Genomic DNA, 19,777 nt, shown 5'->3' with positions numbered 1-19,777 from the left:
TTGAGTTTTAAATATATTTTATTAGGATCCTTTATTACAATATTTATTCCTTATCGAGGGAGAGTTTGTCTAAAATCATCGTTTACAACTACGGTAGTAAGTCCAAATTGGACAAATCACAGGTTTATTTATACAGTCGTATCAGTTGTATCGATTGTGATGTCTTACAAAAATCTACCAGCAGGTGTCATATGCAAGCAGTTAAAAATTGAGTCAGGTCACCACCACCAGCGAGTGAAAGCTCACATAGTCCATTTCAGATAATCGAAACACTCACTGTAGCATTGAATTTTTGAATAATGGAAAAAAGAAATCCGCTATGTTAGTAATACATGAAACTAACATGTTAAATGTTTTCATTGTGGATGCACATCCTCGGAAATACGAAGGATGGGAGTGCTAAAGTTAGAGGAACATGGAGGTAAATTTACGGTGGTCAAGTGACTTATCTTCTTGCCATTCTCTCCATCTGGTCCCTTTTCCAGAATGGACTCCAGTGAATCTGAGCCATGCTGTTGGTTGTTAGGTTGCAGAGGAGGTACCAGGCCATGCAGCAGGCTGTTACCCAGGATGGAGTTGCATCGAGCCAGGTTATCAGTCAGGTGCTGCAGATATACCTCATCTAACTTTTTCTCCAGAAGTCCATTCAGCAATGAGTCAGACATGGGCTCTGACTGTAAGGCGGGCAGATCCAAGCCACCCATAACCAGATAGCCCTGGTCTGGAAGTGACAAGAGAGGCTGTTGTTCTGCACACTCGGGCCGGGTCAAATTATAAGACTCAGTGTAAAGATTTTGGTGAGTGCCGCTGTTTCCGAGAGCGTTGTAGGAGATGAGGCCAGCATCGGCCACCTGGAGATCAGGATAATGTTCCAGGAGGCTACAAGCGCTTGCGCAGAGTGTCAGGTCTGTTTCAAGGTTTTCAACAGGTGAACATCTAGGGATAGAAAGACCTGTGGCTCGGACTTCATGAGAAAGTCTGAAGCCAGAATCCTCGTGTTCTAGACCTGAGCAATACAACACACAATAAACATACAATAAAATATTTTCAGTTTGTATAGTGCCGTGGGATGATCATTCCCAAGTCCTCTTTCTCAGTAGTCACGAGCTGAGTGATTAAAACTGCTGCTCACCCACCTTGTTTAAGATCTGTCTGAAGAATCATCGAGCTTCTCTGAAACTTGCGTCCCATGGAAACAAAAGCAACATTATCATTGTCCTCCTTGAAATGCAACAGACTCAAAATACCTTCTGCCAGCATGATTCACAATTAATCTTGTTTTATCTTTTTTTGTTGTCAGTCTAAACGCAAGAAGTAAAATGTGACTGCGGATGTAAAGATAGAAATCTACTGGTCTGTCACTTCTCCAACAGAGAAGTGACCCCTCCACCCATTCAACTTACTTCCTTTATTAAGAATGTGACTGGTATTTCGTAATGATAAACATTGTAGTTGAGTGGGAAATGAGATACAGGCACTTATTATCTTACTGATATAGTATTTTCAAAAATTCTATGCTTCCAATTTTGTGGAAAAATACCGTGAAAGGCCCTTTTCTGTTCCAGCATGACTCAAGCACAGATCATAAAGCAAGATCCACAAGGACGTGCTGTGGCTGACTACTCCAGTTGTAAACATCTACATTAGGTAGGTACCTATTTTTGCGAAACAATGGAGAATAACTGACCTGAACCCCATAAAACACATTTGAAATAAACTACAACTGAATGACAGATTGTCCAGAAATGTTTAACTTTAACAAGTGCACACTCACATTCTAATGTGCCTCATTGATTATCAAAGCAATTAGGAAGATACAGACATGTGGTTGTAGTTAAGCATTTTATTTAAGGTTGGGGAAGATAACTAACATTCTCCAACACAATAGAAAATAGGAAGCTTACATAAAAACAGTTCCACTCATCTAAAAGAAACAATCAAACAGCAAATAAAATCGTCACATCACTGCCTTAAGTCCAATTGCTAAACATATATTTTCTTATAGAAAAAGTTTGCTGTCAAAAGAGCTCTAAGACAGTTTGAAGGAAATATACTACATAAACATGAAAACATGGGAATGGGTTGCTCAAGCTGAAGTTGCTTTTATCAACTTTCAGCAATTACAGAACAGTACAAATGAAAATGTTTCTCTAATTCAAGATTTAAGACTTTTTAATAATCACTCCTATTATGATGAGTCTGACATGCACATGACAATGTACACAAGGATGTCTACATGGGAACGCTACATTGCACATCTTTTAATCATGCCAAACGGACAGACCAATACGCTAGCAGACGAGAGGTTGAGGAAGCACTGGACAGTCTTGATAAGCAGAACATTGTTTTCTTTTGTTGTACCTCATTTCACGATGACAAGGCACAATTAATGAAAGAATTGTAAAAAAATGAAACATGAAGAGCAACCTTTTTCATGTAGGTACTAGGCCCAAGGATATCTTTAAACGTGAATACTATTGTTGTGCTTTCTTCAACAGAGCCTCAGCCTCCTGCAAAGAAGCACACATGGAAAGAGAGGACAGTGTGAGAGTGATGTTCATACTGATAAGTATATCCCTTCTACATGAAAGGTGAAACTCCTTCTATGCTTCAATAACAAGCACACTTTCCTGCATTTGCTATCAAGATAGATGCAGGGAGACGCCATTGTGCAGAAGCAAATGAGCCATGCTTGGATGACATGTCAGAAAAATGGGGAATGAAATTGTTTTCTTAATATGCAAGAGAAGAGCGACGAAAGCAAGGCATTCATGAGGGCTTACTAAAATTTTACCTTTGATCCTGGGGGAGCAGTCAGACCTAGAAATGCATACACTGCATTGTCCTCTCTGGCATCGAAGAAGGCCTCATAGTTCTGAGAAGCAAGGAAAGAGAAAGTATGGCCACTTACAAGACATCTGCTCCCCTCCTAATAATGAAAACTTAAGGTAAAAAAATAAAAGATATAAAACAGAGACATATAAAAGATAATACTGTTAACTAGAGAATGCAATTTCTGGAAAAGTCTGTAAGAGACTGGATAAAAAAACAAGGAAGGATTTGGAATGATGAATGACATGAATTGATATACATACTACTATAATGACCTGGAATGAGCGTAAGAGGTCAAAGGTGGAATGGGTTGAATCTGTCAAAAAATGTAGAAAGTAGTAAAATATACTATCTAGACCAGGGGCCCCCAAACTTTTTCCTGTGAGGGCCACATAACTTTTCCCTTCTCTGATGGGGGGCCGGCGTTAGTTTGTAACAGAAAAAGTGAGACGGTCGTAGGGGAGCTTAAAAAATGTATTGTTTTCCAGAAAGCCACACATAACCAAATAACGGTTATTTAATAACCCTTTCCGGGTTCTTTACAGAAAAAAAGTCAGGAAACAAATAATAACACTATTAATGAAATAAATAATAACTAAATAACCCTCTCTGAGTTCTTCACAGAAAAAACAGGAAATAAATAATAACTAAATAATAGGGGTGTAAATCGCGGGTTTTGTCACGATACGATATAATATCGATATAAAGAACTACGATACGATATTTGCCGATATCTTAAAGCCTGCTGCGATTCATTCACGATATATCGCGATATAGTGCTCTACGATCGATTTTTTCTTTTTTTTAATAAGAAATATAGAACAATATCCTGATTTATAACAATTCATACGCAAAATCAACAAGGTACTGCAAACTCTTTATTTAGGAAATTACAAGAGTATTGTAGTATACAAATTGCTTACTTTAACACTGAACTTTGATGTCGTGTTTTTTCTTTAAATGTGCGGCGAGATTTGTGCTCCCTGAATATTTGATCACCGCATGGCAGGATTTACAAACTGCACGTGTCTTGTCCGTTGAGCCATCTTTTCTTTGGAATCCATAGTGCTTCCAAACGAATGACTTGAAGCCTAAGGGGAGCAAATTTCCTCGTCTCTTTGGGCACTAGCCATAGCACCAGCCCAGGAGCCGCGTACTAGTTGTCGCCTCCCCTTTCACGTGCGTGCTCTGCTCACAACACAACAACGCCGGGCGCACTGCTCACGGAAAGAGGAAGCAAGCAACAATGAACTGGATTTCAAAATAAAGTCGCGTCTAATGTCCGAGGTCAAACACGGCGATATAAATCGATGTTTACCTTTAGCATCGATGCCAATAAATCGTAGAGCATTATATCAATTAATCGATGTGTATCGATGTATCGTTACACCCCTACTAAATAACTCTCTCTGGGTTCTTCATAGAAAAAAAAGCCATGGAGCATTAACTTTCTGTTGTGCCATGCACAATCTTAACAGATAAAAGTTCAGCTCAGTTGTCAGAGCAGAATCTCTCTGACACATATGAGCAGTCTCTTAAAGTTCTTGTGTTCCTTCCTTGTAATCCTTTTGTAGGTTCCAGTAGGCTTGTAGACACCGATGTCTTTTTTGTTAAAGTTTGCTAGTGCGTCATAGTCTGGAGTAAAATTTGTTGTGGCAATTCTTAGGCGAGATCCGAGGTGTTGGTCCGTTTACCTCGATCTGTGACGGGTTGATGTTGACGTTCATGTGGCTGAACGTCACATCGCGTACGTTGAGCCAAATTGGCCACTCTCTTTTAAACGCTCGGCACTGTGTCCACCTTGCTTTTCCTTGGGCGACTCATTTTAATGGAAGGATTCCAGGGGAAGGTTTGTGGGTGGCTTTAGCGCAAAACTGCATCTGGAAGCTCAGCGCGCGAATTACAAGAATGCTGTCGTCACAGTCCACGCTCTAAATTCGGGACTGATACAAATAGAGCGCGAGTGCGCGCACTTGTGAGTGTGCACTGAGCTTTCTGACACGGCTTCCGGTAGTAAATGCGCAGGCGAGCGCTTCCCCACCTACTGGGGAAACCCAGTTATTGCAGGCAAAATGACCAAAAAAAAAAAGTTTAATAATACAATTTGTTCAGGGTTGGCGGGCCGGATTAAACGGTCCTGTGGGCCGTATCCGGCCCGCGGGCCGTAGTTTGGTGACCACTGATCTAGACATTTCTGGCTTTTATTTGGAATTTTCACAAAAGTGTAAATTGTAGAATGAGGATGGACAGTTTTAAATTGGATTTTTTTCCATGTTCCAAGTTCAGTCCGTCAAATAATGAGGAAATAAGAGGAAAACAAAAATTAATATGTAATTTAAAATTTAAAAAATATGTGGCACAGTGACGCACTGGTTAGCACGTCCGCCTCACACTTCAGAGGTTACGGGTTTGAATTTGCATGTTCTCCCCATGCCTGCGTGGATTTTCCCCGGGAACTACGGTTTCCTCCCACATCCCAAAAGCATGCTTGGTAGACTGATTGAGCACTCAAATTGCCCATAGGTGTGAGCGCGAGTGCGGATGGTTGTTTGTCTCTGTTGGTTGTTTGTCTCTGTGTGCCCTGCGATTGGCTGGCAACCGGTTCAGGGTGTCCCCTGACTGCTGGGATAAGCTTCAGCACGCTCGCTACCCCCGTGGGGACAGGCGGTACGGATAATGGATGGATGGATTTTAAAATATAAAAAATGCATAAGGGAACATTTACAACCTTTGAAAACACCTGCAAATCTTCACAGTTCAGTAGGATAAGGGCTTAAGGAAACAAGGAAACAAAAAAGAAGAAAGCAAGGAAACTAGAAGTTAAGGATTCAAAGAAGTGCGTATGCAAGGAAACTAGGATGGAATAAAGTTCGGAAACAAGGAAGCAAAGACAAGGTGAAACAAGGAAGGAAGGAAGGAAAGAAGGAAAGAAGGAAGGAAGGAAGGAAGGATCTGTATGTAACCATTGTAATTATTGAGGTAACTTTCATAGGTAACTTTTGCCCCTCTACGTGGCTATTAGTAATGTAAACAGTGTACATCTCCAATGAAAGCATTTTGTTTCTATCTCACCCCACAATATTTGCTTTCATTAAATATTTGTGGCGGAAGAGGGTTCCCCGTGGCCGGCCGTGACTCCTCCGGAACGTTCTCTCGCATCCACTTCCTGTTGTCCTCGTTAGCTGCGATGTCACACTCCTCAAATCCGATCTTATTGGCTGCCAGGAAGCCCATCACATCCTGCTGCTGCTTTTTAATCTGTTGGAGGGAAGTGGTATGGGTAAAAAGGGGGTCAGTTAGTCATGTGTCAACTGAGAGGAGACATTTGAGGAAATGGAACAGTTTGGTTTGACTAAACGGTCATGGGTCTGCAAAAAAAAAAAAAAAAATACACACTTCCTCTTTACTGTGAAACAAAACACACAACCTGTTCACTGAGTGATAAATAATTCTAAAATATTAAAACTCTGTGTTCAAAATATTTGAGATATCAATATTTTCTTTTCTTATTTTTTAACTTTAGTTAACCATGTTTTCCCCATTAAGACGACCTGAAAGCTCTATAGGAAAAAGAAGCATTTTGTTGTTGTGTAAAAGGGTTGACCAAACTGGAATTTGCTTAAGTGAGGGCCACTGGGGAAAGTACACGAATTATGAAAGCACAATGCTGATTGCGTCATGCAAACAACTGAAACTTTTTAGAAGGGTTGTGAAGATCCTGATATTAGTGCAGGTGCAATATACACATATATTTTCTCAATTTCAATCACATCGATGGAAATGTCAACAGCCTTCAGACTCACATCAGGAAGTAGCTTGCTTGCAAGTCAACAGATCTCACACTACTGACTGACATTCTAGTTTTTATTTTTTCCACTTGCGTATTGAAATGTATGAGAAAATCAAGGTTTTAGTCCGGACACATTGTGGTTGTCTATAAGCATGTATTTAGAGGAAAGAAAAATAAACACTTAAACCACTGATAATGTATATTTCATTTGACTGGAGGCAAAGCAATCATTTTACAAGAAAAATCATTGTCATTCTGTGTTTTAGCCCTGCCTCCTCCACGGATGTGTGTTTTAGTGTCTTGTCCAATAGGGCCTTGATGGGTGCATGTAAGAGGGAGGATGGCCCTACAAGGCCAGACGGAAACAAATGCTTCTCTGGATCTTGAGAGGAGGTAACCAGTCAAACAGGAGCCAAATAAGGTCTGCTGCAAGTTGACAACACACACACGCACGCACGCACGCACGCGCACACACACTCACGTACGTTATGCATAGTTTGATTAAAAGGAAAGATGTCCCCAATGATTCAAAATCCAAGAAAACTGACTGGCAAGATTTTGGTGTGGTGACGAACAACTTAATTCTTTTTCTGTTGTCATGATTGTGATTTACCTTTTACGTAAGTTCCATACTTCCACCCACCCATAAAATTACTGCAATGAGTGAGGCATTTGTCTTTTATTTTAGTGTTTAACATCAGTTTTAATGTGTGAGGAGATCAGTATTTCAGCTTTTATTTCAAAGTACCTACCGTTTATTTCCATGTATAATGCGCCCCCATGTATAACATGCACCCTAAAAATGGCATGTCAATGCTGGAAAAAAGCCTGTACTCATGTATAATACGCACCCAAATCTCTTTCTTTTTGTTTTTTTTTCCTTTTTTTTTTGTTAAGTCCCAATGATCGTCACACACGCATCTGGGTGTGGTGAATTTTGCCCTCTGCATTTGACCCATCCCCGTGTGATTTTGATCCATCCCCTGGGGGAGAGGGGAGCAGTGAGCAGCAGGGGCGCCGCGCTCGGGAATTATTTGGTGATCTAACCCTTCAATTCCAACCCTTAATGCTGAGTGCCAAGCAGGGAGGCAACTCTTGGGTCATGTTCATCTTTTGATGACAAACCTAAATGCTTTCAGAAAAAGAAAGAAATCACAACGTAGCTACTAGCTAGAGATGCAAATAACTGAGAGTGGGCCCATAAAAATGTAGAACACACATTGTATTGTTCATCTAGAAATGGATCATAAGTTTCTAATACCCAGAGAATGAAGACTGCTGATGCAGGTCATTCCGCTCATGCCATCGCATTTTGCCGTCAACATTTTTGGGGAAATGTGTCTGAATTTAGAGAAGAATAATGAATACATTTATGTTTTGCATCTCAAGCAAATCAATAGCAACAGTGAGTAATTTATACAACTATTAAAGGGCACAAACAAAAATATTCACCAAGATGACTTTGAAGACAATCAGTTAACATCACAAGTACTTTTGGTGGAACAAAAAGAAAAATTCTTCAATATTTGAAGAAAGCTTTGGCCCATAGAAGGACAGCTCAATGTGGGTCAGATCCATCCATCCATCCATCCATCCATCCATCCATCCATCCATCCATCCATCCATCCATCCATCCATCCATCCATCCATCCATCCATCCATCCATTTTCTGTACTGCTTGTCCTCACGAGGGTCGCAGGCGTGCTAGTGCCTAGCTTACTTGACTCTGGGCAGAAGGCGGGGACAGCCTGATCTCGTAGCCAGCCAATCGTAGGGCACACAGAGACAGACAACCATCCACACTCATGTCTACAGGCAATTTAGAGTGCTCCATCAACCTATCATGCATGTTTTTGAAATGTGGGAAGAAACCGGAGGATCTAAAGAAAACCCACACAAGCAGGGGGAAAACATGAACACTCCACACAGGAAGGCCACACACACCTACAATCTCCGCACTGTGAGGCGGACGCGCTTACTAGTGCACCTAGATGTCATGTTTTATTAGAGTAAATACTTGGTAGGCAAAAGTTATAAAAGCACTTAAGTGAATATGTCAATTGTAGATTAGTAATCAATTGCTTTTCAATGTGTTGTCACAGGGAGAACATGCGACGTCCACACAGGAAGGCCAGATCTGGATCGAACCCTGTACCTCTGAACTGTGAGGCAGACATGCTAACGATTGTTACACCTACAACCTCTGCACTGTGACGTGGATGTGCTATTTAGTCGACCACCGTTTATTTTGTATGGGTCAAATATCTTTTAGCTAATTTCCCGTGAGAGGTGAGGAACACCATGGGGTGGTCGCTGATTTTAACATAAATTCTTTGACTTACTGGAAGCCGGTGTAATTATTTGAAGACGTGGTCTATTTCGTAGTGATTGTAAGGACTCAGGTCTCTGAATTAAAAGCATTTACAAGGTCATCAAGAGAAGCTGAGGGCAGGCTTGGTGATGCTGTAAAATCCTGAGTGAATATAACGCTTTCTAATTATCTCTGCTCCACCTGCGTTCAAATTAGCATGGGCATTTTCAATAAAACAGTAAAAATCAGACAATATCAGACACCTCAACCTCAGAAATATTGAAACTTCTGGAAATAATTAGATCCAATATGTGGCCCTTGTGGGCACTCTGACGCACTGGTTAGCACGTCCATGTCACAGTTCGGAGGGTGCGGGTTCAATTCCACCTCCGGTCCTCCCTGTGTGGAGTTTGCATGTTCTCCCCGTGCCTGCGTGGGTTTCCTCCGGGAACTCCGGTTTCTTCCCACATTGCAAAAACATGTATGGTAGGCTGATTGAGCACTCCAAATTGTCTGTAGGTGTGAGTGCGAGTGTGCATGGTTGTTCATCTCTGTGCTCTGCGATTGGCTGGCAACCAGTTCAGGCTGTCCTCGCCTACTGCTTGATGACTGCTGGGATAGGTTCCGGCACGCCCGCGACCCCTGTGGGGACAAGCGGTATAGAAGATGGATGGATGGATGGATGGATGGATGGATGGATGGATGGATGGATGGATGGATGGATGGATGGATGGATGGATGGATGGATGGATGGATGGACGTGGTCCTTGTTATGCATTGAATCTGTGACTTATTGAAAAAAATCCAAATTGTCCCAGAGGTTCAAGAGCCCTTTGGTATTTCCATCTTTCAGATTGTCAAAATGAGTGTTAAAATCACCCACCATTACAACATAGTGAAAATAAATGCATACAATCGACAACATCATTGAAAAGTCATTGAAAAACTCTATGTTGTATTTTGGTTGTCTGAAAATAGTTATAGATGTTGCTGGATAGGAGAATGTGACCTGAAGAGCAACATATTTAAAACAGTCAAACTATCCATAGAATGATTTCTTGCATTGGAGATTATTAACCCTCCTCACTTATGAATTCTGGCTTCACTCATGAAACTGAAGTTTGGAGATGTTGACTCGATAAGTACTGCTGCGCTATTATCTTGACCTAACCAAGGCTGAAAACAGAAAATCAAGCTTGTGCTTGGTAATAAAATAATTGATCAAAAATGATGAAAAGACCTAACATTTAAAAGCGCTAGCGTTCTCGTGTTTTGGACCAGAGTGTGACTGACAAAGAATACATGTTTAATTTGGTCAGGTAGGAACCATTCTGGAAAAAGACATTGGCTTGTTCAGAGACTGACCAAGTTAAAAACCTAGGTTAGTAGTGCTAAAATCAGAGATGGGGACTCGAGTCACTGTGACTTGGACTCGAGTCGACTTGAGTCGCTGTTTTGATGACTTGTGACTTGACTTGACAAAAATAAAAAAAACTTGAGACTCGACTTGGACTTGGAAGTTAAAGACTCGGGACTTGACTTGACTTGAGACACGATGACTTGGATGACTTAAGTGTTATTTATTTTATGTTTTAAGTTTGAATATAAAATTAATAATACATTTAAAAAAGTAATATCGATAACACGGTAGGAGCGCAGGCTGAGAATGGCGTTGTCATGATTGGATTGCTACCCTGTCAATCAATCAGTCGTGCCCTCTCTACCTACCTAACGTGTTTATTGGAGAATCACGCCCCTTTATATCAGACATGCACAAACATGTCAGCGGGAGCGGTACCGCGAGGCAAAAGACGAACAGCACAGTGCAAGATATGCAACAGAAACATTTCAGACAGCCAGACGACAACTTCAAACTTTGTCCGTTTGAAGTTGATAGAGCTCTGGTGTCTCCAGATGTTACAGATAAAACATAAAATGCTTCTAATGCTATTTAATGTGTTTCTTCTTTCAGATTTTTTTCAGATTATTTTTTCATATTTGCAACTCAAATGTGTCAGACACTGTCGGCAGACGTTCATTTGTTTAGATTGAGCTGTTAATCATTGTATGAGGTAATTTCTTTTTTGTTTAATTCCATGTTGTATTTTACTGAATATCAGTAATTACAGTGCAAATCCAAATTATTGTCATATTTTTTAAACAGGTTAGACACATTGGACAATGATGGTTACTTAAAGTTACTTGTATCTTGTCTTTTCACGTTACTAAAATCAGATTCTGCGGGTAAAATTGTAATAATAAGGTGACTTGATTTGGACTTGACTTGACCTATTTAAGGACTTGACTTGGACTTGACCGATTTAAGGACTTGACTTGACTTGCCCAAGAAAAAAATGACTTGGGACTTGAAGGTTAAGACTTGAGACTCACTTGAGACTTGGTCCCATCTCTGGCTAAAATTATTTCTTCTCAGTTGTTTAGCTGACTTTCTGCCACTTATAATCACGGGAATATTAGTTTCAATGGGCCCCTCAATTATTCTGGGGACAAAAACTGTCAGTCTGGAGCCAGAACATACCAGTAAAATTCTCTAGGCCTTATTTTGGTATACAGTAATCCCTCGTTTATCACGGATAATTGGTTCCAAAAACCACCCGCGATAAGTGAAATCCGCGAAGTACGGTCACCAACAAGAAGTACTGGGCAGGCTAACGAGGTAGCGGAAAGATGCTAATTCGCGATCGTGCTAACACACGAAAACAGACTTCTGTAGGAATGTAAACGAACATTTGGAGCAATACTACATTGTCCTAAAGGTTAGACACATGTTTCCTCAATTTAGAAGTTTTATTTTGACTTTTAAATGCTGTTTTTATTTGGAAAAAAAAATCCACGATGTAGAGAACCCGCTATAAACGAAACGCGAAGTAGCGAGGGATCACTGTATAGCCGTGAGAGAAGATTCCTCTTTTATAATCAATAGCAGCGCCGTCATTACCAGCACGTGAGTGCTGTGTTGTCAAGGAAGTGAAATTAGATTCAGGTCGGATCAATCCTTAAAAAGGGTCAGTCATTAACAACAGCTAGGCAAGAGACTGATTAGATTAACTGTAGCACAAGCTCAAATCAATAGCCCGCAATACAGATGAGGCTGAGGGTGACAATGAATTTAGCTCAAATACAAGACACAATTTTGTTGTCAAATTCTTCACAGACAAATACAAATGCTTATGGAGAAAAAAAAAGATATGTATAGATGTTTGTTTTTAGAAGCCACGTCAAGCCACTGGATGTGCATGTGCGACTGGCTGTTTGTATTCAAGTGATTATAGTTTTGCCTTGATTTATGGAAGTCTGATTTGTGCGCTCAAAGATAGTCTTGCTTGAAGTTTGACAGCAGCCAGTAGCCTCCACCTAAGCATGACCCCAGTCAGCAGTACAACAGTAACAGCTTTTGATAGACTCCCTCCCCTAAAACTACACAATATTTGTCGTACAAACTCTGGGAAGAATACAGAGGTAGAGAGCCACACAAATATTGTGGATATGTACAACGCACGTAGCGTATTCACAGTGTAAACCTTATCTCTGTGGCTACAGTTTGTACTTGGAGTAGGCAGTAAAGATACACAGCAGGATATGATTTAAAATGTCTAGCAAACAATAACAAGTGTTGTGGGAAAAAAAACTCTTAAGGACATTTGAGAAATACAGTGTTTCTATTTCTTGTTGAGCAGTTATACTGTGGTGGAAAGAGGATGTCACTTTACAGGTAGACCACTGATTATCTGGGGTCAAGGGTGGTAGAATTTGTTCACCAATACATATGTTCCAATTTGATGCATACATTTTATACCTACGTATTTGCATTTCTAGTGACACATACAGTACAATGCTGTGAAAAAGTATTTGAATGTTCAAATACAAAAGATTTGAAGGATTGTCAAATTATATGGGCATTTACTCTATGGATTGATGAGATGAATGTTGAATTTCTTGAAAGGTGTACATCTGACATAAACGTCATGCAACATTTCAGAAAAATATCATTCTACAACAATCAAACATGGTGCTTGTAGTGTGATGGTGTGTCATTTTCTATTGCAGTCGTGTTTTTTCTTTCTTGGCGTTAGTTTCCAGTGCTGACCTTTGGTTACCGCGAGGTGTCACAGGGAGGAGTTTAGAAGGGGCTTGCACACTTGTGTGCAATTGGAATCAATTACCTGACTAAAGGCAAATCAGTACACTACAATAGTGATAGATCATTCGTGTTGTTCCCATTTTGCTGTACAGTCCTAGTGGTTTAGCTCTTCTCTATTAGCAAACATCAGCTTGGGCCACTTAGTGGAATGAATTTGTGGATTTTCTCTTGCATGAAGCTGGGTCTTATTGAGGAGTAAAGGTTTCTGCTTGAACTGTCAGCCATTTCATATAATTTCATATAGACTCTATATGCTCTATATTATAGAGCATGCTCTAAACAAGGTTGATTTCCCAACAAACAGCCGGAAATGACTAGGGAAAGACAATTAAGCTGCAATGTGAGCTGATATACCAGATTGTTGTGGCACATTTCTAAGGCTCTGTTACTCCTGATTGCTCAAAACAGATCAGAATCAACGCTGATACAGCAAATGTGTCTCTGAGTTGTTGACTGGCTCTGTTCTTTCTGACCACCGAGTCTTTACTAATAATTTACTGTAAGGGCAATAAAGGCATATAAGTGCAGCTGAAAAGAGGCTCTGTGTGACAGTGAAAGTGAAAGTACATCATCTTAAGGTGAGGTAAACCCCTTGACAAGGGCTTGTTAGTTAAGTAAACTGAAAAGATGACAACACTGAATGATACTGACAGATGCTTTAAAAAAGCTAAAACATGCTCTCATTGGGTAGACAATCCAATTTGATTTCTTTTCGAAGAAAATACAGAAATGTGCTCATTTATAACACTGTCTTTAGTGTGTGTGATTGTTCTACTTGTAGTTTGCAGCGGTAATAAAGCACACTGCATCTTAGTGAGAGGTAGTTCTCATGTGTTAGCCTGTCATGTAACTAAATTAGGTGACAAACACAATGGCAACAATTACAATATGAAGCATACAGGATAGTTAAACTAAGACCTCTTGTGGTGATGTTAACCAAAATATAAGCATTTAAGAAAGGTAGGGTGTGTGATTTAACTGACTGCATGGTATGTGTGCTCATTTTAGGCAATGGCTCTGCCCAAGATTACTTGTTTAAACCTTAATGCACACAAATAATGTGTCGCTAATAAAGAAGATATCAAGAATGTCTTAAACTGTGTTCTGCAGCTGCCCTTCTATAAAGGCCTCGGAGAATTGCATCACCATCATTCCTTTCCACTCAAGATGAGATTGGCATGCCTGAAACTAAACACCCCTGGTTTCTACAGCAAATCCAAACCATTCCAAGCAGGGAATGTGCAGCAAATGTTTAACAACCGTCTGTATTTCCTGTTCTCCAACCTGGTTTTAACTGCCATTGCCACCACTTAGTAAACATAATAAGCAGAAGTAGAACAGTTGACAGCATCATGTTGCAAGTTGTACTCTTACAACAACACTTTTTAAACACTGCTAAAAAGTGCACAGAATATCACAAACATGAGGACGGGCCATGTAGCAGGGGTAAGACATTTCCATACTGATGCAAATTCTGAGTTCAACCCGGGTTCAACTGCCCTCCGAGTGGATTTAGAGGGGAGGGATGCTGCAAATATTCGCACATCACAATAAAGATGTAACATCCCTTACCGAAGTGGACCCGGAGGAGGACGCTATGTATACTTTGATCACCATGGTCAATCCCGGGTGCTGGCTCTTGCTGCTCTTGTTCTTATGAAGGGAGGCTGATGTGCAGGATTTGCTGTGAAAGAGAAAAAAACCCGACCAAATTCTCAGGTTTGATCCTCTGTTATAGACAAACTGCACGCACAAACACTCGTGCTCTTGTGCACTGGATGGAGCTTTGCATTCCTCCTCCGCCTCTCCTAGCCTCCCCGCCCCTTAAAGTCCCTCGCGAGAGATTCCGGGCAGTGAGAAGTGCATAACCTCGAGTCGCAGGGAGACACGTAACTGCAGAACGGCAAATAATAAAAGCTGGCGAGACTGCTCGGGTGTCTGCTTGTGCACGTCACCTCATTGCTGTACAGTATTTGCGTTATAGCACATGCGCACGACACGCGTATGTGTTAGAGGGGGGCAAAAAATGGCGAACGAATGAGTTGCAGTTCATAGAACACGCCCGGAATGACAATTTGTTTTGTTTGAGTTTTTTGAGAGCGTGCACCACAAAAGCAGTGAGAGGCGAAGGCAGCCATGTTCATGAGACGGGCTCAGTGGGCCCCCTACAGGCGTCTGGAGCAGACGACGCACTCCTTCCCACTCTAACGAATTTGGGAAACCCGAAACAAACCAAAAGAAATGTGTCAGGGAGGAGAGGTGTGGGCGCCATATTGGTCTCAACACGAATGCAGTTCATGACAAAAGCGCCCACTGTCGCTGGATATTGGTTTTATTTGTTTTATGGAGAAAAATCGGTGGATAAACCCGGCGCGGGGGCTTGAATACGTCGGGTTTTCCACGAGTCCCCTTCTCATTGAACAATCATGTCTACTACACATTAAGCCAACATGTCCTCGAATCCTTTCATTCTCATAGGCGTCCTCCCATCGCCCCCTGTAAGAAGCCATTCGTGCAGACCCGCTAACCATCACCGGCTCCAAAATTCCAAGTGTTCCGCAGCCCGAATAGCGCCGCGCGGTTGGCTGGCCCAGCTGTCAATCCAGCGTTTAGCCGCACCCCTCCCCCCATTCAACCACTCGCCTCTCTGTTTCTGTGTGTTTACTACACTGGCCAGCATAGGAGAGACACTCGTCTTCACATGCACTGAGAACAACTGATTTTAGTTGTGTTTGCGTTCAAACCTCCAAGAGATCAACATGCCCAGGAGAAAGGTGAGTAATCTAGAACAAATGAAAAATTCTTAGAGTGTTACCGAGTCCGCGAATGCAATGCAAACGCTTGAGAGACATTCCTCTGAGACATTATTTAATTATAACGCGATGTATAGTGTTCGGATGTCGTCGATAATTTTCCCCCATAAAATAACTCTAACGAGGATTTTTTTCGTGTGTTGGAATGAATATTTTCCCGCGCCGATACGCCTAAAGAACGGCGCAAACCGTCGCTGTCCGTTATGCAGCTCGAAGTCTGTGGCTCTCCGTGCAGTTAAAGCACAAGCAGCAGCAGCCATGCTTTGCAGCGCTTGTGCACCTTCGTCGGCGAGCCAGCCGAGAACAAACGGCTCGCTTATCGCCGTTTGCCCGCCAAACCGCTTCAAAGTAGCGCCAGAAAATACTGCGGAGACTTTACTTTGCGTTTCGACCGCAAAATCCGACATTCGACGTCGCGTTTGGATAAAATGATATATTTTCTCTCTTTGTTCGTAGTCCCAAATGGCTGCGGTGGCGTGGCTATGCCTGCGGGAGGCGCCCGTGAGGCTTAGCGAAGTTCCTCCCCCCTCTCTGAGACTCCCGCGCCAGCTTTCAAATTTGAGCTGCATGCATTGAATGGGAGGCAGATATGGGGGAGTGAAAGGGACAAGCGCGGCCCTGGCCCTCCAAATGTGTCTCCAGTGGCTCGCGTGCTCAACTTCTCGGAGCCCCTCTCGCCAACCACGCTTTGCCGCCATATTTTACAGCCCTAAATTGTTTAAAGCAGCTCTATTTGTCCAACTTTCATGTTATGGGATGATTTGAAAAAGTTTTCTCAACACCCCTGTTGCTAATCATATTAAGTGCACAAGTCGTTTGGTGGCACTTTATTGTTGTTATAAACACTAATCAAGCATTTAATAAAGACATATTCATGTTTCCGTGTTTAACTCTTGTTTTATGTTTTGCAGAGAGAAACAGAGGACAAGGAGGAGGTAGGGGGATTTGAGAATGTTAAATAGCATTTTAATTACAAATTTATCCAAATACACATGAAATGTCATTTTAAATTTGTCACCTGCACACTGTTCCGAGTTTACTAAGCAACATGCTTGAATTGATGTGTTCTGTTTCAGCCCCAGAGGAGATCAGCCCGGATCAGGTCATTAGAGGTCAGAGGACGCATACAGAAATAATATTTTTGCATAAAATAATATGGCAAATTAACATGTGATAAACAGCATCTAAATATATACAGGCATATAGCTGATCAGGTAAAATAGGAAGTTGTACTTGTAAAACTTTTTTTTCTGAATTTTTGTCACTTTATCATTCACAAATAACACTGCAGTCTAAATAGGGCATGCTTAAAACGGATTGGTTAAAAAAAAAACGTGGTTCAAAACAGCCTACCGTGAGTTAAAGCTTTATTTTAACCCATCAGTTTTAAAGGTAATTTCCATTAATCTTAAAAAGTTGTAAATTGTATCGTAAAAGGGGCAACATCGAATCACATAAATAAACTAAGAAGTACAAAGCTGCCCCCTTTTCGAAAATAAAAAAGAATCTAATCAAATATGATACACTTTTACATGCCGATAAAGAGTGATGCATTATTATAAAACTATAGAAAGTTGCCAATGTAACTTGGTGCTTCGTGTTCTTTAAATACAAAATATTGTGAATAACGGGGTTAAAAATGTGTGTGCGCACGCACGTGCATGTTTACTGAAACCTCCATGCAGTGTTTATATTATTTGTGATTGTACTGTTAGCAAAATATAATATTTTCAGATTCCATTCAAAAGCTCAGTCAAAAGTTTAGAGAACAGAACCAATGGTTACTTATAACAGAAATCATATACACATATGCAGCTGTCTTTGAGAGTTGAACAAGTTTTCCATTTGTAATTGAAGGCAAAGCAATGTATTTTCTCCAAACTCAAGGATGACAATAATTTTGAGCAATATCAGACAATATGGCAGCATTTCCAAATGTTTGCCATATCAGGCAACGTCACTTAAAATAACTCAATATTTGAACAATGTAGTTTTGAATTCAGAAGTAGTAATAAGTTGTAAAATTCATAGTTCAATATCATAATAGAATGAGCAACTGAGGTAGCAACTGCTTTTAACAGGTTGTAGCCCAGGACCTATAGTGCCTCTTAAATATTGACAAAGAAAACTTGTTTGAGCCACTTGTACTTCCTCCCATATCCGCAGAAGCCCGCCACATCTAAGGCGGAACCAAAGGTTAAGAAGGCAGCGAAGGTAGGAGAGGTCGGCCGCACGCACAGCCATCTCACATTTTAACTCGAATGCAGCCAACGACTTGTTTTGCGGCCTTTTCCAGAAAGAGAAAGCCGTGAATGACAAGAAAGAAGACAAGAAGACCAAGAAGACAAAGGAAAACGCCGAGGCAGAGGCCAGTGAAGAAAACCACTCTGAGAACGGAGAGGCCAAGACCAATGAGGTGAGCTGACGCTTTGGCTGCTGACTCCGAAGGTCAAAACGATGGTGGCGACCATACTTTATACTGCATGCGTTCTGTGCCGCAGGTGGAGGAAGCCCCCGAGGAAGCCAAGGAGGAGGCCAAGTCAGAGTAGCAGCACTGCCCCAGCGTTCCTCCTCTACAACCGCTCCCCTTGAATCTCCCCTCTCAAGTCTCTCACATGGTTTCCCTCCAAGGCGTATTGTTAACAGAGGAATATTTTTATCAATGATTTTATAAGTATCAGTACAGATTTTTAGCACAAAAAGCAAAGCTGATTATGGAGCACCTTGCAGATTTGCAGGGGTCATATCAAGTGTCTGCAAGCAAGACAAAAACACTAAAATCTTTTTTAAACGGCATTTCGTGATTGTTCAAGCCTTGTTTGGTGTAGAAAGTGTCCCCTGCCCGATTGGCTCTGTCGTGGCTTGTGTATTCCTGTGTTTTTCGTCCCTCCACCCCCTCTGCAGATTAGACCCTCCTCTCCCGCAGTTCAGCTTCCTACCCATGTTTTATTAACGGTTCAGCCATGTCGTTGTGGCCGTTTCCTTTAGACCTCATAATGTGGAGTGAGTTCCCTTTTTGCTTGTGTCTCATGATCTTTCTTTTTCCTCATTGAAAATGTGTTTTTAAAAAGAATTAAGCGCGTTGCCCATAAGGAAGAGGAAGACAAACATGCAAAACATTCCTGAAACAGTGATGCCTACGACCTGTGTCCTAGACGAACGACCCTGCGCATGAAAAAACAGCTCCTGCGTCATCATGTCAGCTTTTTTAAACGGTTGGGTTATTTTTCTTTTTTCTCTTTTTTTTATTATAGTTTCAATTTGGAAAGCACTCACAAACGCAGGTGTCTGGTCCCTCTCTTATGTTACGAAATTCTCTTAATAAAAATAAGTCCTGGGAATTTTCCTCAAAACATTGTGACTGTTTTTTGATTGCATATTTAAAAACATTTGAAAATTACAAATGTGTATAAAATGCATTAAGATGATCTTACAACATAGGAATGAATATGCATTGCAAGATTGCACAAAGTATGATGTCTTAATGATAATAATGAGTTTGGCTTTATCAAGCTCGAGTATCCTGCTACACCTCTGAACATCAGTATCTCCCTCTGTAGAACCCATGCATTAGTTTTAGGTAGCACTGGTTTGAAGGTAGTCTTAACTCCTCTAGTCTTCACGCGTTCACGTACAACTCAAGAATCTGTGGTAGTACCATGACCCAGATGGACTATTGTATTATTTCTATACCAATCTGGCTCCACATTTATCTCAGTTTCAGATCTACCTACATCCGAGCGGAATCATGAAAGATGCATGGTGTTGTTAAGATAACCCACTCTTATATTTTGTGGCCTTGTCTGCAATCTACACCTAAACCTATGAGTCCTTTATGCATGATTATTGTTAAACATTTTCATAGTGTT

At 41.1% G+C, this 19,777-nt stretch overlaps 3 protein-coding genes across 4 annotated transcripts; 1 reads left to right on the top strand and 2 right to left on the bottom strand.

Annotated features, from left to right (window-relative positions):
- si:dkey-237j10.2 (uncharacterized protein LOC568721 homolog) lies at positions 1-1,401 on the bottom strand. Its single transcript, XM_061272798.1, has 2 exons — positions 1,137-1,401; positions 1-1,006 (listed from the first exon to the last, which is right to left on the bottom strand). The coding sequence occupies exons 1-2, from the start codon at positions 1,258-1,260 to the stop codon at positions 357-359; spliced, it is 774 nt and encodes a 257-aa protein (XP_061128782.1). The 5' UTR covers positions 1,261-1,401; the 3' UTR covers positions 1-356.
- Positions 1,402-1,828: 427 nt separating this feature from the next.
- On the bottom strand, positions 1,829-14,904 carry sh3bgrl (SH3 domain binding glutamate-rich protein like). The gene is made up of 4 exons (XM_061272812.1): positions 14,668-14,904; positions 5,905-6,090; positions 2,795-2,875; positions 1,829-2,510 (listed from the first exon to the last, which is right to left on the bottom strand). The coding sequence occupies exons 1-4, from the start codon at positions 14,710-14,712 to the stop codon at positions 2,475-2,477; spliced, it is 348 nt and encodes a 115-aa protein (XP_061128796.1). The 5' UTR covers positions 14,713-14,904; the 3' UTR covers positions 1,829-2,474.
- An 808-nt stretch (positions 14,905-15,712) lies between these two features.
- Positions 15,713-19,261, top strand: LOC133150343 (non-histone chromosomal protein HMG-14A-like). 2 transcript variants are annotated; one of them, XM_061272834.1, is made up of 6 exons: positions 15,713-15,869; positions 16,820-16,843; positions 16,985-17,020; positions 18,078-18,122; positions 18,205-18,324; positions 18,410-19,261. In XM_061272834.1, the coding sequence occupies exons 1-6, from the start codon at positions 15,855-15,857 to the stop codon at positions 18,455-18,457; spliced, it is 288 nt and encodes a 95-aa protein (XP_061128818.1). In that variant the 5' UTR covers positions 15,713-15,854; the 3' UTR covers positions 18,458-19,261. The 2 variants fall into 2 exon arrangements, with proteins under 2 accessions (XP_061128818.1, XP_061128810.1); XM_061272826.1 differs by having other exon boundaries at positions 15,715-15,869; positions 18,075-18,122.
- Positions 19,262-19,777: the final 516 nt, after the last annotated feature.

This window comes from Syngnathus typhle, linkage group LG1, assembly GCF_033458585.1.
Source record: "Syngnathus typhle isolate RoL2023-S1 ecotype Sweden linkage group LG1, RoL_Styp_1.0, whole genome shotgun sequence".
Lineage (NCBI taxonomy): Eukaryota > Metazoa > Chordata > Actinopteri > Syngnathiformes > Syngnathidae > Syngnathus > Syngnathus typhle.
Note: the sequence above shows the minus strand (reverse complement) of the source record. Positions and strands in the feature narration are given on the sequence as shown.